At 34.3% G+C, this 20,211-nt stretch overlaps 1 protein-coding gene across 1 annotated transcript in view; it reads left to right on the top strand.

Annotated features, from left to right (window-relative positions):
- Nucleotides 1-20,211, top strand: part of SCN2A (sodium voltage-gated channel alpha subunit 2) — a 123,226-nt gene that overhangs the window by 52,851 nt on the left and 50,164 nt on the right. The window contains exons 15-17 of the mRNA XM_074215819.1: nucleotides 8,021-8,194; nucleotides 15,493-15,849; nucleotides 17,956-18,435. Of these exons, the coding sequence (XP_074071920.1) occupies nucleotides 8,021-8,194; nucleotides 15,493-15,849; nucleotides 17,956-18,435 (1,011 nt within the window). The remainder of the gene's footprint in view (nucleotides 1-8,020; nucleotides 8,195-15,492; nucleotides 15,850-17,955; nucleotides 18,436-20,211) is intronic.

The raw sequence follows: 20,211 nt of genomic DNA, 5'->3' as shown, positions 1-20,211 counted from the left end.
AAGTCAGCAGGTAAGAATCAAGATATTAAGGAGTTGAATATTAGGGGGAGAGAGAAAATGGAAGAAGACAGGAGGAGACAGTATTAAGGGCACAGGTGGAATAATTCATATTGACAAGAAGGGCCACTTCTTAAATTGGAGCATATGAGAGACTAGGGGATGCTGGCAAGGTAATTTGGAATATGGAACTTGGAACAAGTGAAAACTTGATATATTCTTTGATTAGGAGAAAGAGAGTAGCAAAGGTATATTGGGGAGGAAAGGTATAGGGAAAAAAAGAGACAGTTTGGAATAGCAGCTGAATGGAGCATGATAGAGATAGTAAAGGGAAAAATAAAAGGATTGACATGCTACAGCAAGGGCCTAGTTGAGAAGAGATAATATAATTTTTAATGAATTCATTGAACATTTTTTTTATTTTCTCCAAAAATTTTCAGCACATAAGAACAAACTGAAAGATTTGGAATAGGGAAATCATCCAGGATTGGGGTTTGGAAAGGAATATTAGTGATAGGGTAGTGGGTACTGGAGTCTCAAGATTAAAGGACAAGGTAAAGTTAACCTGCTTAAATAAAAGATTGAGATTTTCATTTAATCAACAAGCATTTATCAAGGGTCTACCATGTGCCAGACACTCTGCTTGAACCAAAGAGTGCAAGTATAAAGAACAAAATAATCTTTGCTTATTAGAAGCTTACAACCTAGTGAAAGGGTGACAATTTTATTTTTGCTGATATTTTATTTTTTCACATACATTTTATGAAAGTTTTTCAACATACATCCATATGATATATGTATAATTTTTAAGTTACAAAGTTTCCTTCCACCCTCCCTTCCCACACTCCTCCCCTCAGCAATGAACAGTCAGGTTAATATTGTACATACACACACACACACACACACACACACACACACACATTTGTATTACACATGTTTACACATTAGTCATTTTCCATATGAGGAATTAGGATTAAGGGAAGAAATACATAAGAGATATTTTTTAAAAAGTGAATGTAGTGTTCATCAGTTTATGAAGGGGGGGTAGTTGGTTTGTTTTAATTTTGTTTTGTTCAGTTTTGTTTTGTTTTTTTCTTCCTCTGGATGGGGATAGCATTGTCCATAGCAGGTCTAATTGGGTTATCCTAGCTCTCTGAACTGCTGAGATGATCAGCCATCAAGGTTATCTCACAATGTTGTTGTTAATGTGTACGTCGTTCTCTTGGTTCTGCTCCCAGCATCAGATCAGAATCTGATTCCATGTTTCTCTTATATAACAATAGTATTCCATAATATTTATATACCATTACTTGTTTAAGCTTTCTCCAATTGATGGCCATTCCCTCAATTTCAATTCTCTGCCACTACAAAAAGAGCTGCTATTAATATTTTGGAACATGTGAGACTTATCCCATTTTTTTATCATTTCTTCTGGATATAGACCTAGAATTGGAATTCCTGGGTCAAAGGGTATGAACAGTTTTATTACTCTTTGGACCTAGTTTCATATCACTCTCCAGAATGGTTAGATCAGTTCACAACTCCACCAGCAATGTATTAATGTCCCAATCAAGGGTCACAATTTTAGATAGAATATATATATATAGAGAGAGAGATAGCATAAATATAAAGTTAATAAATATATGCATACAAATTTATATGCTTAGATGGCAAACATTAATATTGGAGGAATCAGGAAAGGTTTTGTACAGAAGATGGTACTTAAGATGCATCTTAAATTAGGAGGATTATGAAACTGAGGAAAGGCGAGTGTGTATTCTAGGCAAGTGAAATGGCCAGTTGAAAGGCCCAGAGATAGGAGAGGTAAAGCTATGGGGGAATAAAGAGAAGTCAGGTTTGGCTGGATCACAAGAGTATTTAAGAGGGAATAATGTTCAAAGAGGATGGAAAGATAGATTGAGCCAGTTTAGGTAGGTTTTTAAAAGTTAAGCAGAGGAGTTTATTTAATCTTCAAGGCAATAGGAAGCCATTTGAAGAGATTGTGAAAGGTAGGCACATGGTCACATTACTATCCAAAGAACTTGCCTTAAGGAAAATTATTTTGACCATAGTATCTAGGATGGACTGGAATAATGCAAGCCTTAAGGCAGGGAGAACAATGAGAGACTGTTACATTCATCATGCCAGAGAAAATGAGATTCCAATCTAGGATAGGAGCTGTATGAGTAAAGAGAAGGGGTGGATATGAGAGACGCTATCAAAGCAGAAATGACAAAATTTAGCAACCGATTAGAAATTTAGGCTGAAGAAGAGTGAGGAATCCAGGTTTATAATGATGTTATGAACCTGGAAGACTGAAAATATGGTGGTACTTTCAACAATGTATAAAACTGGGGTTCAAAGGAAGAAATGTAAATATTAGGAATATGGAGGGACAAGGCATCATGGCTTAGCAGAAAGAACATAAGATTAGGAGTATGAGTGTTGCCAATTTGAGTTTGATACTGCCTATTTAGGAATCACAATTCAGACCCAGGAATGCACTGGTCCTTCCTGTCTCAAGGTATTTGATGTCCACTTTTAACATGTCCTTTCCTGCCCATCAGTGTCAAGGCCAAGGTTAAATCAAGAGGAAAATAGAGGATAAGATACAGGGGAGACAGGATACAATCAACAGTGTCCAAGGGAGGCAGAATCTTAAGAGTGGTAACCTCCACCCAGTTAACAGATTTTGCTTCTGCTACATTCACAATTCCCTACATCTTTTTTCCTGCCTCAAGAGGATTTGGATCTGCATTCTGAAGCTGCTACTAACTAGTGCTGTGACTTTGACAACTTCCATTTCTGGGTTTCAGTTTCCTAGTTCTTTAAAATGAGGTAGTTCATCTAGATTATATCTAAAGATCCTTCTTCAAAGTCTTTTGATTTCCTATGATTGATGAAAACTGAACATCTATAACTGAAAATGCAGAAATTCGGTCACAGAGGTGCTGAGCAGACAAAGTGGGGACTTAGACAAAGGGGAATTGAGGTCTAAGGGAGAAACTCAGTTATTAGAAAACTAAAGCTTAAAATTCAGTAGCAAGTCCTAAACCAATGAGCTACTGATAAAACTGTTTATATTCTCCTATCTGGAAAAAAGGAGATTTCAGAGTCCAGGACAGGACTGACTTTCTAAGTCTGAGTCCAACTTGAAGGTTTAATAAGCTATTGGAGTAGAGAAGCAAGCCCCAGATCATTACACCAGCTGCATTCCTATGACTCCTCTGGCAAATACTACAAAGAAAAATTTGAAGATTTGCTTCCTCCATTTGTTTGCTCCATTATCTTTGCCCTTTTATCCCCATTGTGCTTAACTGAATTTAGACTGCCTTTAGGACAAATCAGCAGCTTGCTGATTTTATTTGCTAAGGGTATTCTAGCTAACCCTAATTAAATTGCAATAGAGTTAAAGTAGGGCTCTCCATGTTCTTTCCCTTGGATACTCATAGTCTGTAACAATCCTCACTTTTTTTCACCGAATTAAGAGATTTATAAAGACTGAATAATTGGGTAGCAGAAGTGAAATCTTGTTATAGATTTCAACACATAAAAGAAAATGTCTTTGAAAGAGCATTTAGGGTGATGAAAGTTGAGGCACCTACATATTACTTCCTTCCTATACTATAGAGTTCAGAATTTTCAGCAAATTTCCTGATTATTTGGGAAGAAATCAAACCAGCAGATACTATGTCTAACCCAACTATTTTAACCATCACTAGTTTAAAGACATTACACTTTACAGAACTTCTCACTTTTTGAAGAATTATGGATTCATTGGATTTCTTTTTTTTTAGCACATGAAGGTTACCTGTGCCCAGTCTCAATCTCTTTATGTGCAAGAGATTCTTCTTCATTGAGATTCCCTACTTCTACAGAGTCCTACTCCAATGTTTCACTGTAGTTTAAAGGGAACCTTCAGTTCTTGAAGGCTATACCTGTGAAATGAATAACTGGAAGTTTAATTATGTTGGAGGGGCTCAGCATATGTCATTGGCAACAGAATATGGACACATTCATCATCATTATTAGACCGGTCACTTGAAGATGAATTCTTTGACCATGTAACCCTTGAAATAGAAAAATTTAAGAGCCCTTAATAGTGTACTCCTCTTCTATTGCAGTAACAATGGCAGAGAAGCGGAAACGGGAGTAAGGGTGATAAGAAACAAAGTTGTTAGCCTGCCTTTAATGATTAACTTAATTCTTAGTGTACTAAATATAAGAACCTTGTTCAGTGACCAATGAATGGGCATTCTGTTAGAAGAAATGAATCAGGGGTGGCTAGGTGGTGCAGTGAATAGAGCACCAGCCCTGGAGTCAGGAGTACCTGAGTTCAAATCAGGCCTCAGATACTTAATAATTACCTAGCTGTGTGGCTTTGGGCAAGCCATTTAACCCCATTTGCCTTGCAAAAACCTAAAAAAATATATGAAATTAAAAAATGAATCATATTAATCTCAATATTCTTGCTCTAAAAGAAAACCAGAAACAAAAGAAAGCTGAAACTTAATAGAAGAGTGACTGACAAATTCTCCTAGGAGAGGTAAATGCAGGAATTGGTGTTATCATGTATCCAAAGAAATACCATTTTGTGGGATATTTGTCCATCCCATATTACAATATAATTGATAAGTATTTGCAAAAACCAAATAAACTCTATGAAAATAACTATAACCTATGTACCAATACCTGTTGTAGAACATGGAAAGGTAGAAAAATTCTTTAGGAATGCTTTTCAAAATGAATCAATATATTTTCTTTCCTGGTGTCAGTATATACATAATAATGGGGCAAATTATGTTGGAAAATATGGGTGAGGAATAAAGTATAATAAAAGCCAAAGGCTTATATAATATATATAAAAAAACCCTGCCTAAATATTATAGTCTCTTCAAAAAATTTGAGAAGTTTTGAACAATGCAAATATCAAAAAATCAAATTGGTTATATTTTAACAGATGAGAAATAATGGAGGTGTGAGTTATTACTGAATTGGATGCAAATTCAGATTACTAATAAAAAAAGATAAAAATGAATAAGAAAGTAGAAGAAAAAATAAAAACAAGGAGAAAAGATATATGCAGTTAAATACTCCAACCTGACCAATTTAAACAAAAAAATGAAGTAAATAGAGACAAGGTAATTAATGCAAACTTTAAGAATTTTATAGAAAAATTTTAGCCTTGTTAATTGCTACAACTCAGAAGCCAAAATAGCCTGAAAACCACCCTTGTTACCAAATACTTGATTTGCTAGTCAAGCAAAGAGATATGGCAACCAAGAGCAACTCTAAGACTATAAACTTGACTTCTTAAAATCTTATAGAGCATGATGGTAGAAATGTATGAGAACAATCTCATAAAACAGAGAGAAGCAGTTTAAGTTTAAGAGAGTCTGATGAATGACCCAATTAAGCAAAATCATTCCATGGGTATTTGAGGATGAAACTGGAAAGAAGACAGCAACCAAACTGAAGATGGGAAAATATGTGTCAAGATTCTTACAACTAACTCTTTTATGTATCCACAACAGTAGGATTACCATTCTTGGACTCTAACATCCAAGTCCTGGATTTGCTCATAGGGGAGGTAAAAAGGATACTGAAAGTAAGGATGAGAAAAGCAACTATATTAGACCAGGGTGACCCAGAGAACTGTGTTGGAGGTCACATAGCTGTGGGGATATTTTTGGATCTAATCTATAAATAACTGAAGAAGGATATGGGAGGGGGAAAAAATTTAATGACTTATTACTGCCTCCAAAAGGTGACCAAGAGAGCATTAACAGCTACCTATCCATGTGCCTCCCTTTTGTTCTATATAAAATACTTGAAATTAAGCTATTGATGGCATCTGTAATGAAGTTATTAGCAGGGAATAGGCTTTGATAGTGATATCTGATAATAGACTGCTTTACCAGAGCATATTGATCAAAGGATATAGAAAATATAATATTTCATTGACTTTACTATGACTATCATTTGATTCAGTAGAGCTATAGCTACTTTAAAGACTCTCCTTTAAAGTGTTTCTCATACATATGCCAAAAATAAACAAGACTCTTTTAAAAGAACCAATAAAAAGATAATCTACTTTGATAGGTTCTCTACTTATATCAAACATAAAATAGGTAGATATGTGCTTAAAAATATATACCAGGCCAGAATCTTGATTACAGAGAAAATCCCTATTGAGACTGAGGTCCCCCTGTTGTTCTTCTTGTTAGATAGTATTGTGTTGATAGCATTTGGAACAATGGAATGCCTCCTAAGTAAGATTCATAAGCACTCAAAAAAGAGCTTGACTTAACAATCTATAAAGGAATAATGAAGGAAAAGCTATTCAATATTCATTTATATAGTTGGATGAACCATCTCTGCAGCTTATACTTTTGTAGTTATATATATATATATATATAAAACTGAAGAATAACTCATTGCTCCATTACTCTTCATAATGTCAAGAAAATATGAGGAACATCTTGAATACTTTGACAGGACCATTTGTGGAAGGACATGGATATCAGTAAAACAAGATGGATCTACATCACAGGAGGAAAACCATGGTAATGTTCTATGGAGTATAGGAGCCCTTTCTATAAGAGTTAGTAGCATTTGTCAAGGTATATTCCATCAACCTGGATGGAACAAAGACTTCTAGTCACCTAAATATTAAGCATATATAGTATCCAGTTTGATACTCATAAACTCCCCAAGAGATGGGTGGTATTATTATTCCCATTTTACAGTTAATGAAATAGAATTTAAATGACTAGCCCAAGATCACAAAACTAGAAATATATAAGGTTGGATTTGAACTCAGATCTTTCTGACTCCAGGACCAGAGCTCTACCTACTAGCTGTGCTTTGGAGGAAGAGGTGAGAAGGGAGTGTATTCTAAATAGACTGTCCAAAGACAAAGAGATAAGTAATGAATATCATGTGTGAAGAACAGCAAAAAAAAGGGGCAAATTTGGTTGAGCCCTTAATTATATTTTTTAGGGGGTTTTTTTTGCAAGGCAAATGGGGTTAAGTGGCTTGCCCAAGGCCACACAGCTAGGTAATTACTAAGTGTCTGAGACCAGATTTGAACCCAGGTACTCCTGACTCCAAGGCCAGTGCTTTATCCACTACGCCATCTAGCCGCCCCTGAGCCCTTAATTAAAGGACAAAATGATACCATTAGGAAAGTAATGATCAATAAATCCAAAGGAAAACATCAACAAGCTCCAGTCCAGTATTGGATCTGCTTTTTTTTTCTTAAGCTCTAAGAATATCTATGAATTATTTTCCTCCTCTTTGACAAGAAAATGCTAATCTTTCTATTAATCAATCAATCAATTAACAAGTGCTTTTAAGTATCTCCTCAGTACCAGATATAGATACAAAGATAAGAGTAAAGCAGCTTTAATTAAAAAAAAAGTTTACATCCTTTTTGGGAGGGAAGAAAATGTTTGTGAATATACTATATATGCATACATGTATATGAATAAATTTATGTTAATACAAAATAAATGCATTCAAATAAATTCAAAATGAATACCATGTAAAAAATATCACCATTAGTTAATGGTATATATTTTTAAATTTTGCCTTTTTTTCTATCAGACCTGTAATCAGACCTGAAATTTCATCACTGACTCTAGGGGGATGCCTAGGAGGAAGGAATACTGGTGAAGGGAAATGCTCTACCAATGTAAATCAGTGCCTTTTTTTTCAACTTATAGTCATAGAAAGTTTCCTAAGGTCCTGCAAAGTCAGATGATTTGGTCACACAGACAATATATCAAATATAGGTCTTGAATGAAGGTTTTCCAAATTCCTAGAAGCCAGCACTTTATTTACTAAACTACTCTGCTTATCTCACTTTCCATTTAATGAATTTTGAATTATTAAGATTACTAATAGATTTTCAAATTCTTGTAAAAATATATACTTATATGTCTACTGTAATTTTAGAGCATTTTGTAATTTTAAAAGGTTTTCAGTGATTTTAATGTAGTAATCTACATTTTTCTCTTAGGTTTTCACTGGAATCTTCACAGCAGAAATGTTTCTCAAGATAATTGCTATGGATCCATATTATTATTTCCAAGAAGGTTGGAATATTTTTGATGGTTTCATTGTCAGCCTTAGTTTAATGGAGCTTGGTCTGGCAAATGTGGAAGGACTTTCTGTACTCCGGTCATTCAGACTGGTAAGTGAATTGCCCATATCTAATGATGACAAAGAAAAATAATAATGTTATCTTTTTTGTGTTTAGATATTTAATTATTAATTTAATGAGTATTTATTTTAAGCAATGATGTTCTATATAGAATAGTAAATGCCTACCATAAGATTGAAAATTCAACTTCATTAATAATCACTACCCTTAGCTTTATTTTCTAGTTAGATAGCTAAGAATTCTCAGGGTAGTACTTGACCTTCTCTGGGATTTTTTTTTATTTTATAAAATTATTTTTTCTTTTGAAGTTTTAACAGCATGGCTTAAGTTTGTGGACCTATTAATATTGGGGGGGGCAGGGAGGATAAAGATCATTCAGTTAATTACATACTTAAAGTTCTCTTGAGATGTCTGTGATTTTTATGTTGGGTAGCATTTGGTCAAATTTTTCTTTTTTGAATTTTATTGAATCTACAAGATAAATATCATTTCTTGCACATATTTTATCTTCTAGACAATTGCTTTCACATTATGGTGGCAAGGTCTATTAAATTTCCCTCTCTTCTGTCAAAATGAAAATTTCTATTTTTTTTCCCTAGATATGTTTACTCTTATTTGAAAATGAACTGGGAGGAGAGCCTGAAACCAGAAGGGGAGATGAGGAATTGAAATGTTATAAAGGAATTCTGGCTCAATCTATAAAAGATTCATGCCTATCTTCTATGATTAGATAATCAAATGATTTGATTTTAAGACTTTACCACAATAAAGTAGGGAATGGTTAGTAGTAGGAGGATACTAGTAAATTGCATATTTAATTAAGTGTTTTAGCATGTAAATTATTCTCCAGTAATAACTTAAGTATTTAGATAGATACTTGATTCCTGTGAATCACATATATAATTCAACATTAAATTGATCCTCCTGACATTTATAAAAGTAAAAAATTATTGCTTACTTAATTGTAAATGATTCTGTAGAGTCCTGAAAGAGATAATACAGTTAGATCTGTAACTTAATGGTAGATAGATAGCAATTTTCATAATTCTGATAGTTGATTTAGTTATTAAAGACAGATCCAAAAAATAGAGATATGTATACATGTATCTCTTAATAAAATGAAACCTCTGGAAAATATAGCCAGTTATTAAAATAAAGTATATCTGACATTTTTTAAAGGTTTAAAAAAGTCAGGTATTTATATTTTACATTCTGTCATATACATTTTAGTATTTATTTTGAGATTTCGGGAAGATGTAATAAGCAGACTTTAATCTTTATATATTTATATATTTATAATTTATATTTATACACAAGACTTTGAACTTGCCAATAAAGCAATCTGGATAAACAAACATTTCCAAATTGTGCTGGAATTCCTTTATCAATTCTAAATTCATCAGCTCCTCTTTTGGCTTTTGTGCAGGAAAAATAGAATATGGTTGAACTTTTAAGAACTTTAAATGCCAAACAGAGAACTTTTTATTTGATCCTAGTGATAATAGGGAACAACTTTAGTTTACTGAGGCAGAAAAGGGCGGGGGGGACTGATTTAGTCAAATCAGCATTTTTGGGAAGTTACCTTGTTGTCTGTGTGGAAGATGGATTGGAGTAGAGAGATGCTTGTAGCAAGGAGGTAAATTAGGAGGAACTTGAAATATTCCACATGATAATGGCCTAGGCTAGGATGTGGCATTGGTAGAGATAAGGGGTTTTGTACAAGAGATGCTGTGGAAGTAGAAAATAAGATGTGATAGGATAAGGGAGAGGTTTTACATTGAAGATGACATCCAACTGTGAATCTGGGTGAATGGAAGAATGATGGTACCTTTGGCATGAAAAAGGAAATTTAGAAAAAGTATGAGTTTGAGAGAATAGATCATGAGTTATGTATTGGTTATCAGACCACCTGAAATGATGGGAACATGAATCAGGGAAGAATAATTAGATGTGAAAGATATTGTTTAGGTACAATCTGCAAAATTTAATAGTTGATTGGATATATAATAAGTAAGAAAGAGAAGAATCAAGAATAATTCAAAGGTGGTAAACTTTGGTTATTTGAAGAGGGAAGCTGGGAGAAGAAATTACTAGATGGAAAGATAATGTTTTAGTCATATTTGAGTTTGAGTTGCCAAATGGATAGCTACATGGAGATGTCTAGTAGGAAGTTGGAGAAATAGAATTGAAGATTTCTGAGTCAGATTATTATTAAAAATAGAGGTTTGAGAATCATCTTCATAAAAATGCAATCATAGAAGCAGATAAGATCACCAAGGGAGAGAGTATGGAAAGAGAAGACAGGAGCGAGAAGTATGTTCACACTTGAAAGAACAGGAAATAGATATAAATCCAGGAATGAATAATGATGCAGCAAATGAGCCTGAGAAGAACAGGCATCGAGGAGGAGAATCAATAGGCCCTTGTCAGAAACATGGAGTTAAGAAAAAGAAACACAAAGAAATCAATGATAGTTGATGGTATAGAAAAGAGAGGAACGAGAAGGCTATAATATTCTAGTTAAGAGCTCAGTAACTTAGCAGAGAGCCATTTCAGTAAAGTGGGAGGGGGGGGATCAGAAACATAGTTGTCCAGTGGTTGAAAAGTGATTGAGTGAGGGGTAGAGCCAAGATGGCCACATGAGAACAGCATTTCCTAGGTATTCTCTCAATAATATTCCAAAAACTTTAAAATTATGGCTCTAACTAACTTTTCGAGAGACAAAGCCCACAGAACAAACCTCTGCCAGAGTGAGTGGCAACCAGCCTGGCCCTCAGTGCAGCCCCAGCCACCAGTACAGCTATGGCCCTCAGCACAACCCAGATCCCAGGAAACAGAAGCAGGTGCACAGAGCCTCCTGGCAGTGAGCCGTCCAGCAGCTGCTCCCAGAGCACTCAGCCCAAGAAAGATCTGAGGGTGGAGGAAGACTGTCGAAGTCTGTCCAAGTCAGAAAACTGTTCTGTCCAAGACTCTTGTGCTTTGTCTATATTTAGACCGTGGTCACAGTCTGGGGGGCCCCCTTTACCATCCACAGACTAGAGCACAAGCAGGTGAGCAGTCAGAGCCTCACATACTGAGGTCCTTTCAGGTGTTCCAATAATACTCAAAAGCTCAGGAAGCACCCCAAACCAGGCACAGGAAAAAAAGGAACTTAACCATAGACAATTACTTTGGCCCCATGGAGGATCAAAATACACAATCAGAAGATGAGAAAGTTTCAGCTTCTGCATCTAAATCCTCCAAGAAATATAGAAGTTGGTCTTAGGCTATTTCAAAGCTCAAAAAAGATTTTGAAAATCAAGTAAGGGAGATAGAAGAAAAATTGGGAAGAGAAATGAGACTGAAGTAGGAAAAACATGAAAACCAAGTCAACACTTAGTCAAGGAAATCCAAAAAAAATGCTGAAGAAAATATCATACTAAAAATTAGTTTAGGTCAAATGGAAAAAAAAACAATTCAAAAAGTTAATGAGGAGAAAAATGCCTTAAAAAGCAGAATTGCCTAGATGGAAAAAAACAAATCCTTCAAATGTAGAATGGAGCTACAGGAAGCCAATGGCTTTGCAAGGAATCAAGACACAATAAAACAATATCAAAAGAATGAAAAACTAGAAGAAAAAGTGAAATGTCTTACTGAATAAACAATGGATCTGGAAAAACAGATTGAGAAGAAACAATTTAAAAATTATTGGGTTACCTGAAAGTCATGATCAGGAAAAGAACCTTGACTTCATTTTTAATGAATTTCTACAGGAAAATTGTCCTGATATACTAGAAGCAGAGGGAAAAGTAGAAATTGAAAGAATCCTCCAATCTCCTACTAAAAGAGATACAAACCCCCCCCCCAGGAATATTATAGCCAAGTTCCAGAACTCCCAAGTCAAAGAGGAAAATACTACAAGCAGCCAGAATAAAACAATCCAAATATTGTGGTGCTACAGTCAGGATTTAGCAGCATCCACATTAAGGGTTCAAAGGACTTGGAATATAATATTCTGGAAGGCAAAAGAGCTTGGAATGCAACCAAGAATCAACTTCCCAGCAAATCTGAACATTCTCTTCCAAGGGAAAAGATGGACTTCCAATAAAAAGGGGAATTTTCAAATGTTCCTGTCAAAATGGCCAGAGTTGAACAGAAAGTTTGATCTTCAAGTACAGGACTCAGGTGAAGCATAGAGAAGGTGGATGAGAAGGGCAAATTATGAGGTATTTAATGATGTTGAACTGTGTGTATTCCTGCTTGGGAAGATAATACAGATAATGCTCATATGAATCTTCTCATTTATTAGAGGAGTTAGAAGGTGCATATATAGACAAGGCACAGGAGGGAGCTGAATTTGAAGGTATAATATATTTTTAAAATGAGGTCAGTGCGTGAAAAGGAAATGTACTGGGAGAAAGGAAAGGAGAGGTAGAATAGACCAAAATCTCTCATTTAAAAGAGTCAAGAAATAGCTTTTGCAATGGTATGGAAGGGGGCAAGGGGAGGGGGAAGGGGAGCCTTCATTATCATCAGAAATGCCTCAGAAAGGAAACTATATATATATATATATATATATATATATATATATATATATATATATTTAATAGGACATAGAAATCTAGAAGAAAAAGGAGAGAAAGGGGATGGGAGAAAGGAGACGGGGGAAGGGGAGAATGTAGGAAATAGATAGAGGAGAGGGTAGATCATGGGGGAGGATAGTCAGATATAACACATTTTGTTTTTTTTCACTTTTTGCAAGGTGGTGGGATTGGATGGACTGTCTGGGACCATGGGATTATGTGGTTGCTGGGTGTCTGGGGTGGGGGAATGTAGACTTGGGGCCTCTTGGCCCCAGGGCTGGAACTTTGTCTGCTGTGCCACTTGGCTGCCCCACAGCACACATTTGAAGAGGGCCAGAGTGAAAGGAGAGAAACAATATAATAAATGGTGGTGAGGAGAAATGGATGGAGGGAATTACAATCAGCAACATCAACCATGGAAGTAACTTCTCTGATGAACTTATGATAAAGAATGTAATCCAGCAACAAGACAGAGCTGATGGTATTGGAACACAGAATGAAGCACATTTTTTCTTTCTTTCACTTTGTTTCTCATGAGATTTTTTTATTTTCATGGGTGGGGAGGAGGGATTATGTTTACTCTTACAACAAGACTATTTTTAGTAATGTATAAATAAATTTTAAAAAGTGAATTAAAGAAAAAAAAAAGAAAGAAAAGTGATTGAGTGGCAGGAAAGAAGGGGCCATGAGTAGAAATAATTAACTTTGCCAGAATGTGATGTAAAATGTAGGATAGGGAACAATACCTTCAGAAATGGCAGTCAAGCGAAGAAATTTTCTTTTGTTTTTGTTTTTAAGTAGGGAAGAGACCTGGCCATATTTGCTGGTTCTAGTAAATAAGTTAATATTAAAGATGGAAGGGTGAGAGGGAAAAATGGAAGAAGCAAGCTCCCAAAGTTGAAAGAGGACATGAGATCAAAGGCACCAAGAGCCACTTCTTCAGAGATGTTTTGAGAGGAAGAGAGAATGGGCCAATGTAGAGAATGTCTGAAGTGCTGAGTAATATAGAAATGGGAGTGTTGGAGACCCTTGATTTTCTTGGTAAAGTGTGAGGGAAAGTATTCTGTTGAAGGGAAGGAGGATATTATTGAAAACTCAAGAAGAAAAGGAAACTGGAACAGCTGTTGCCTATATTAGAGTATCATGGAAAACAAAAGCATTCCAGTATGGTAGCAAAGGGTCACTTGACTTTAAAAGTATGAATTTGTCATAAATCCATTTAACATTGTTATATATCTTCCTTTGATGACATTAAGCAGTAATGGATGAGAAGCAGAAGAGAGATGTGGGGAAACTCAGGACTGGGAATTGGGAAGGTAGGAGGGTCATTAGAGCAAGTGATGGATGCAAGGTCAAAGAACAGATGCAAATGGGTTAAATAATGGATTGAGACTGTAAAGAAAAGAAAGCAAGGGGGTACTTTGGTAGAATAGAAAGGGATAGAGAAAATTAGATTGCAATGAGAACAAAAGAAGAGTTTAGGAAGAATGAGGCAGTGGGGAAGAGGCAAAATCAGAAAATTTATAATCATAAAAATGACCATTAGAATTCATGATCATAGGGATGACGTTGTTATGGGTGAGAATGAGATCTAAGCTGTGATAATTTTTATGAGTAGATGAGATGGAATTGAAACACAGGTCATGGAGTGTTGAATAACTGACAGGCCAGACTATTGAAATTCCCAGGTATGAAGGCAGAGGAGGCAGTGTGGGGAAAAAGACTGAGCCAGGTATTTAAATCTTTGAGAAAGGAGGCAAATATATTGCAATAAGGATCTGGACTGGGTATTATAAATAGAAATGGGAAGCTTCAGTGGAGAAGTTGCTGAATTATATTGGTAGAATTAGTATTTGAAAATGTCAATGAGGAACAAGCAGCATGATTCTTCCTATTTTTCTTCCTGGTCCAATATGTCAGGATATGAGAGGATAAACCTGCTTTTAAGATGGTGGTAAGAGAGGCAGTGTCTTCTGAAGTGCAGAGTTTATGAGAGCTCAAGACAATGGAAAGAGTATGAGGGGAAAAAAAAGACTGAGTATGAAAAGTATTTTCTTAGAATTACAGCAGAGGTTCCAAAAAATAGAAAGCACACTGCCTCATGAAATAGGGAAGAAGAGAGCTATTTAGGAGGAAGATGATATTACTGAAAGGAGATAAAAAAGCAAGGAGGACTGGCAAGCTACTGGAATCCTTACCTTATTATATAGCAACACTGTTCTGTCACCAAAGAAATATACTCATTATAGAGTTCTTCTAAAATGGAAGTGTATCGCATTATTGATATGCATAATTGCTACAGAAATAAGCTGCGATACACATATATGAATACACACATATATAAGTATATATAAGCATATATATTTAATGTTATATTAAGATCTGTGAAGTGTTTCATGTACATTCAATTAATCCTTATAAGACTGTGAGGTAAGTTCTACTATCTGCATTTCACAGAAGAGGAAACTGAGACTGAGAAAGACTAAATGACTTTCACATTGTCTCAAAACTATTAAGTGTGAGAGGCAGAATTCAAACCCATTTCTTTCCTCAATGTAGATCTAAAAGTTGTCTACAGCAATTTGTTTCTTTTCAGTACATGGAACAAAATCACAAGAGACAAGTAAGGAACAGAGATAATATGCTCATTAGCCACTAATGGGAAAGCATGCCAATAATCCATCCCCTAAAAAATGTAGATGTAAGTGAGAAACAGAACTTCTTTAGATAGTCATAGTAACAACTTTTTTTGATGCTTGTTTTTAGCTTCGAGTCTTCAAGTTGGCAAAATCTTGGCCCACACTGAACATGTTGATAAAGATCATTGGTAACTCAGTGGGAGCTCTGGGTAATTTGACCTTGGTGTTGGCCATCATTGTCTTCATATTTGCTGTGGTTGGTATGCAGCTCTTTGGCAAGAGCTACAAAGAATGTGTCTGCAAGATCTCCAATGATTGTGAACTTCCTCGCTGGCACATGCATGACTTCTTCCATTCCTTCCTAATTGTGTTTCGGGTGCTGTGTGGAGAATGGATAGAGACCATGTGGGACTGTATGGAGGTAGCAGGCCAAACCATGTGCCTTACTGTCTTTATGATGGTCATGGTGATTGGAAACTTGGTGGTATGTAGTCAATGTATTTTCCTCATTGTTTTTAAAACTTCAGAAGATGTACTCTATTAAGAAAGATGCATGACTCAACTACCCTTTTAGGAAGGAAAATAAATATTTTAAAAGGTTGGTTTTACTTTACAGTGGAAAATACCATAGTCATTGCTCAATTATTCAAGATAAGAGGACAGAAATAGCTTAGATAATTAAAATCCACAGAAAATCCAGAAATATCATTTGAGCCAATAGTTCCTGAATTTCCTCCTCCCTTTGAAATTAGGAAATACATTGTAGATTCTGTGCTGTTAAATGGTCACAAGCATATGTGTTAAAAATGTTTCAAATATTGCTATCTCAGTACAAAAGTTTTAATGTAGGGTCAAAAAATAGTCTTCATACTTTTTTAATAAACATTTTAGTTTTTCCAATTATATGTAAAATTTTTTTGACATTAATTTTTTAAAATTTTGAGTTCCATTACTCAGTTCATTTCCTCATTCCCCACTTCTTGAGAAGTCACAGTTTTAAAAGCATACAAGTCATTTGGTTCTTAGAAACTTGTTTTCAAATAAAAGTCTTTTGTAAATTGAGAAATAAATTCATTCATTCAACAAATATTTACTGAAAATTTATGCTAAATTGGAAGAGGTGGGATACAAATATAACAAAGATATAGTATCCCAGTTTCTTTGAAACCTGGAGAGACTTGTTTGAACTGTTCCAGAATGAAATGAACAAAATAAGGAGAACAGTTTAGACAGTAATAACAACACTAAAAACATTCTTTGAAAAACTTAAGAAGTTTTATCAATGCAGTGACAGAGAAATGATAGACTCAGAGAGCAGAATGAGTCATGTATTTTTTTTGGACAATTGCCCAATATATTTGGTTTGGGGGAGGTATGTTTTGCTTTTTTTACTATGCATATTTATTACAATGTTTTTATTTTTTCTTTTTTCAATAATGAGAGGGAAGGAAAAAATTAATTTTGTTAATTGAAAAAAATAATTTTTAAAAATCCAAAATATTTTGCTTGAAGTGAAATATATCAAATTCAGAAGAAAAATTTAGATTAATTTTAACTCTGTATTTCATCTATTATTAATTTGACAAATCATTCTAAATATGTAAAATACACAGAAAAAATTGTTTGGAAAATTGTAGGAGATAAGTCAGGAAAGGTAGATTGAGGATTAAATGAGCTTTTTCTTTTTTTGCAAGGTAATGGGGTTAAGTGACTTGCCCAAGGTCACACAGGTAATTATTAAGTGTCTGAGGCCATATTTGAACTTAGGTCCTCCTGATTCCAGGGTCAATGCTCTATCCACTGCACCACCTAGCTGCCCTTGGGTGAGTTTACTGAAGGACTAAATTGTGACAAGCTTGAGCAGGAGATCTCTTAAGTCTAAACGTTTCTTTTTTCCTATAAGGAATGTGGTTATAAACAGGCTACAATATATAACAAAATAGGAATTTCAAAATTTCATTAGGAAAATATTTGGTCAAAATAGATGAGCTAGTTACACAGTCAGAGCAGGTATGTTTCAGTTATTCTTAGGATATCAATAAAAGGCAAGAAAAGCCTCTGATACTTTGGATGGAATCTTTGTGTAAAACTTATAGGAAGATAAGGATAATTCATGTAAGAAGGAAAATTATGAATGAGTTGGAAGGAACCTGAAATTGATGAGAATGCAGGTTCATTTGCATAATGGGAAGTTACTGAAGTTTTTTGATCAGTGAAATGACTTTATAAGGACAGTATTTTAGAGAACTGATTAGCAATGACACATAGCATGAATTAGAAAAGGAAGAGACTGGTCACATGATATTAAATATGTAAATTCACTAAAAATGAAATCCACTTCTCCATCCTTATGTTTACATGTCAAATTGGTAAGAGAAATTCAATTTCCTAGGGCAATTAGCCTCTGAATTCATTGTCCTGATAAACATATAATATTAAAATTAGACACTAATACATTCATTTTAGCAAGCATGTCTAACATGGGTTACAGGAAATAGGTATTAACACAATTATTGTGTTACAAGTTTCATATTTAAATGTATTGGAAATAACTTACCCTTCTGATATCTGTTTTCTTATTAAATTTTAGGTACTGAACCTGTTTCTGGCCTTGTTGCTGAGCTCCTTTAGTTCAGACAACCTTGCTGCCACAGATGATGATAATGAAATGAATAATCTCCAGATTGCTGTGGGAAGGATGCAGAAGGGAATAGATTATGTGAAAAGAAAATTACGTGAATTTATCCAGAAAGCCTTTGTTAGAAAACAGAAAGCTTTGGATGAAATCAAACCACTTGAGGATCTAAACAATAAGAAAGACAGCTGTATTTCTAACCATACCACAGTAGAAATAACTAAAGATCTAAATTATCTTAAAGATGGAAATGGAACAACCAGTGGAATAGGCAGCAGTGTTGAAAAATATGTTATTGATGAAAGTGACTACATGTCATTCATAAATAACCCCAGCCTCACTGTAACAGTACCAATTGCTGTTGGAGAGTCTGACTTTGAAAATTTGAATACAGAAGAATTCAGCAGTGAATCAGATCTAGAGGAAAGTAAAGAGGTAGGACTTTTTGAAATAGGAAAATGCTTTGGTATAATTTGTTTTTTTTATGTTATTGGACAATAATAAATCTGTTTCTTGTTTTCTTGTTAAGGAAAAAAGAAATTTTCTCAACTGTGTAAGACTAATGATTGATATGTAAATTTTACTCTAGTATCAAAAATCTTAGTAATTTGTTATTTCTTTCAAGTAATCATGATTTTATATATTTTATGATTCAATGAAATAATGTCAAATTTTCCTTCTTATATGTTCTATCTTGTAGTTAGCAGAATGTTTTGAGAAGGTTTCAATTGATATACTTTGGTTGGAATAGTACTAAAATAGGAATGCTTCCCATAGGAGTACCATTAGTCTATGTATCTTAAGTGTCTTTAGATGTGATGGAGAATCCTTTGGTGGAGTGGTTGGATCTCTAGGGATGTTACATCCTTGATTCTTCAGAAATCATTCATAAATGTAATTGCATTTGATTCCAATGTGAATTCACTGAACATCACACTGAGATAGCCAATCTTATGATTTAAAATTGTCAGCCTTGGCTAAAGTCACATTTGGAACTTGACTTTGACACTTAAAATTTTGTTTTATATTTTATCAACAAGGGTAATTGGGGAAGTGGATTTTTTTTCCCTAGAAAACTTAGGATCCTAAGTGGGTATTTCCTGTTTTAAGGAAGTCTGACAACAGTGGGAATTCAGCCTTGCAAAAACAGAAATAAGGAATTTGATTCTTTGCATTGTAAAAAGTGTTTTTTTGTTTCACAAAAGGATCCTTTTTAGTTGGAAGTCTTAAGGCACATAAGTGTTAATTTACAGATCAAGGCAGTTTCCTATTGAGTAAAGGGAAAGACCAGAAAGAAGAACAGGAAACCTTAAAGATAAATTGAAATTTAGAGATAAAAAGGAATGACTGTCAAATTTAAAGGCACAGAAAAGTGCACAAAAATGCAACTAATAAACCTAGCTGGTTCAAGGTTACTTTTGATTTTTTTAATTTCATTTCTTGCTTAGCAATAATGGTCTACTTCTATGTTCTTTGATGCTCCCTGAGTAATCACTATACTATTTAATGCAAGTAAAATAGAATATGTAATATTGTGCTTGTTTCAAAAAATTGGGGGCCCATAGAACCAAATTAAATCTCAGGTTCTTTTGAGAACCACATAGACAATAAAAAAAAGACAAAAATCTGTTTTTTTAGTGTAAAGAATGTGGGACACACACATACCACATACATACATACATACATACACACACACATAAAATCCCCATAATGTCTTTGCTAGCCTAAACATTCCTTGATGATAAAATGAAAACTACTGACAAGAAATGACTCTTAGCTTTGTCTATTATAATGACAATATTTTAAAGCATCAATCCAGACATCTCATTTATAAACAAAATTAGTTGTTAAAATAGGAGCTTTTGGTTTTTATGACAACATTATGATTTATGAGGTAATCAGGGTTGGGATATCGTCATTTAATGAAAGAAAGAAAGAAAGAAAGAAAGAAAGAAAGAAAGAAAGAAAGAAAGAAAGAAAAACTTATTTAGTTTAAGTGCTTCTATAAAATGCAAGGATCAGATAAAAGGTTAAAGCTACCATTTTGCCAATAGTGCTGAGATAATTTATAAAAATGTAATAATATATTATAATCTAGAAAAATAGCTGATATGAAGAATACCACTTTTAAATGGATGAATCATCTAAAATAAATATTTTCATCCTTGGATCTGTGAACGTTTAAAAAATATTTCAATAATTATATTTCAT

The sequence above is a fragment of the Macrotis lagotis genome, chromosome 1 (genome assembly GCF_037893015.1).
Source record: "Macrotis lagotis isolate mMagLag1 chromosome 1, bilby.v1.9.chrom.fasta, whole genome shotgun sequence".
NCBI classification, from domain to species: Eukaryota; Metazoa; Chordata; class Mammalia; order Peramelemorphia; family Peramelidae; genus Macrotis; species Macrotis lagotis.
This window is presented reverse-complemented; position numbering and strand designations above follow the sequence as displayed.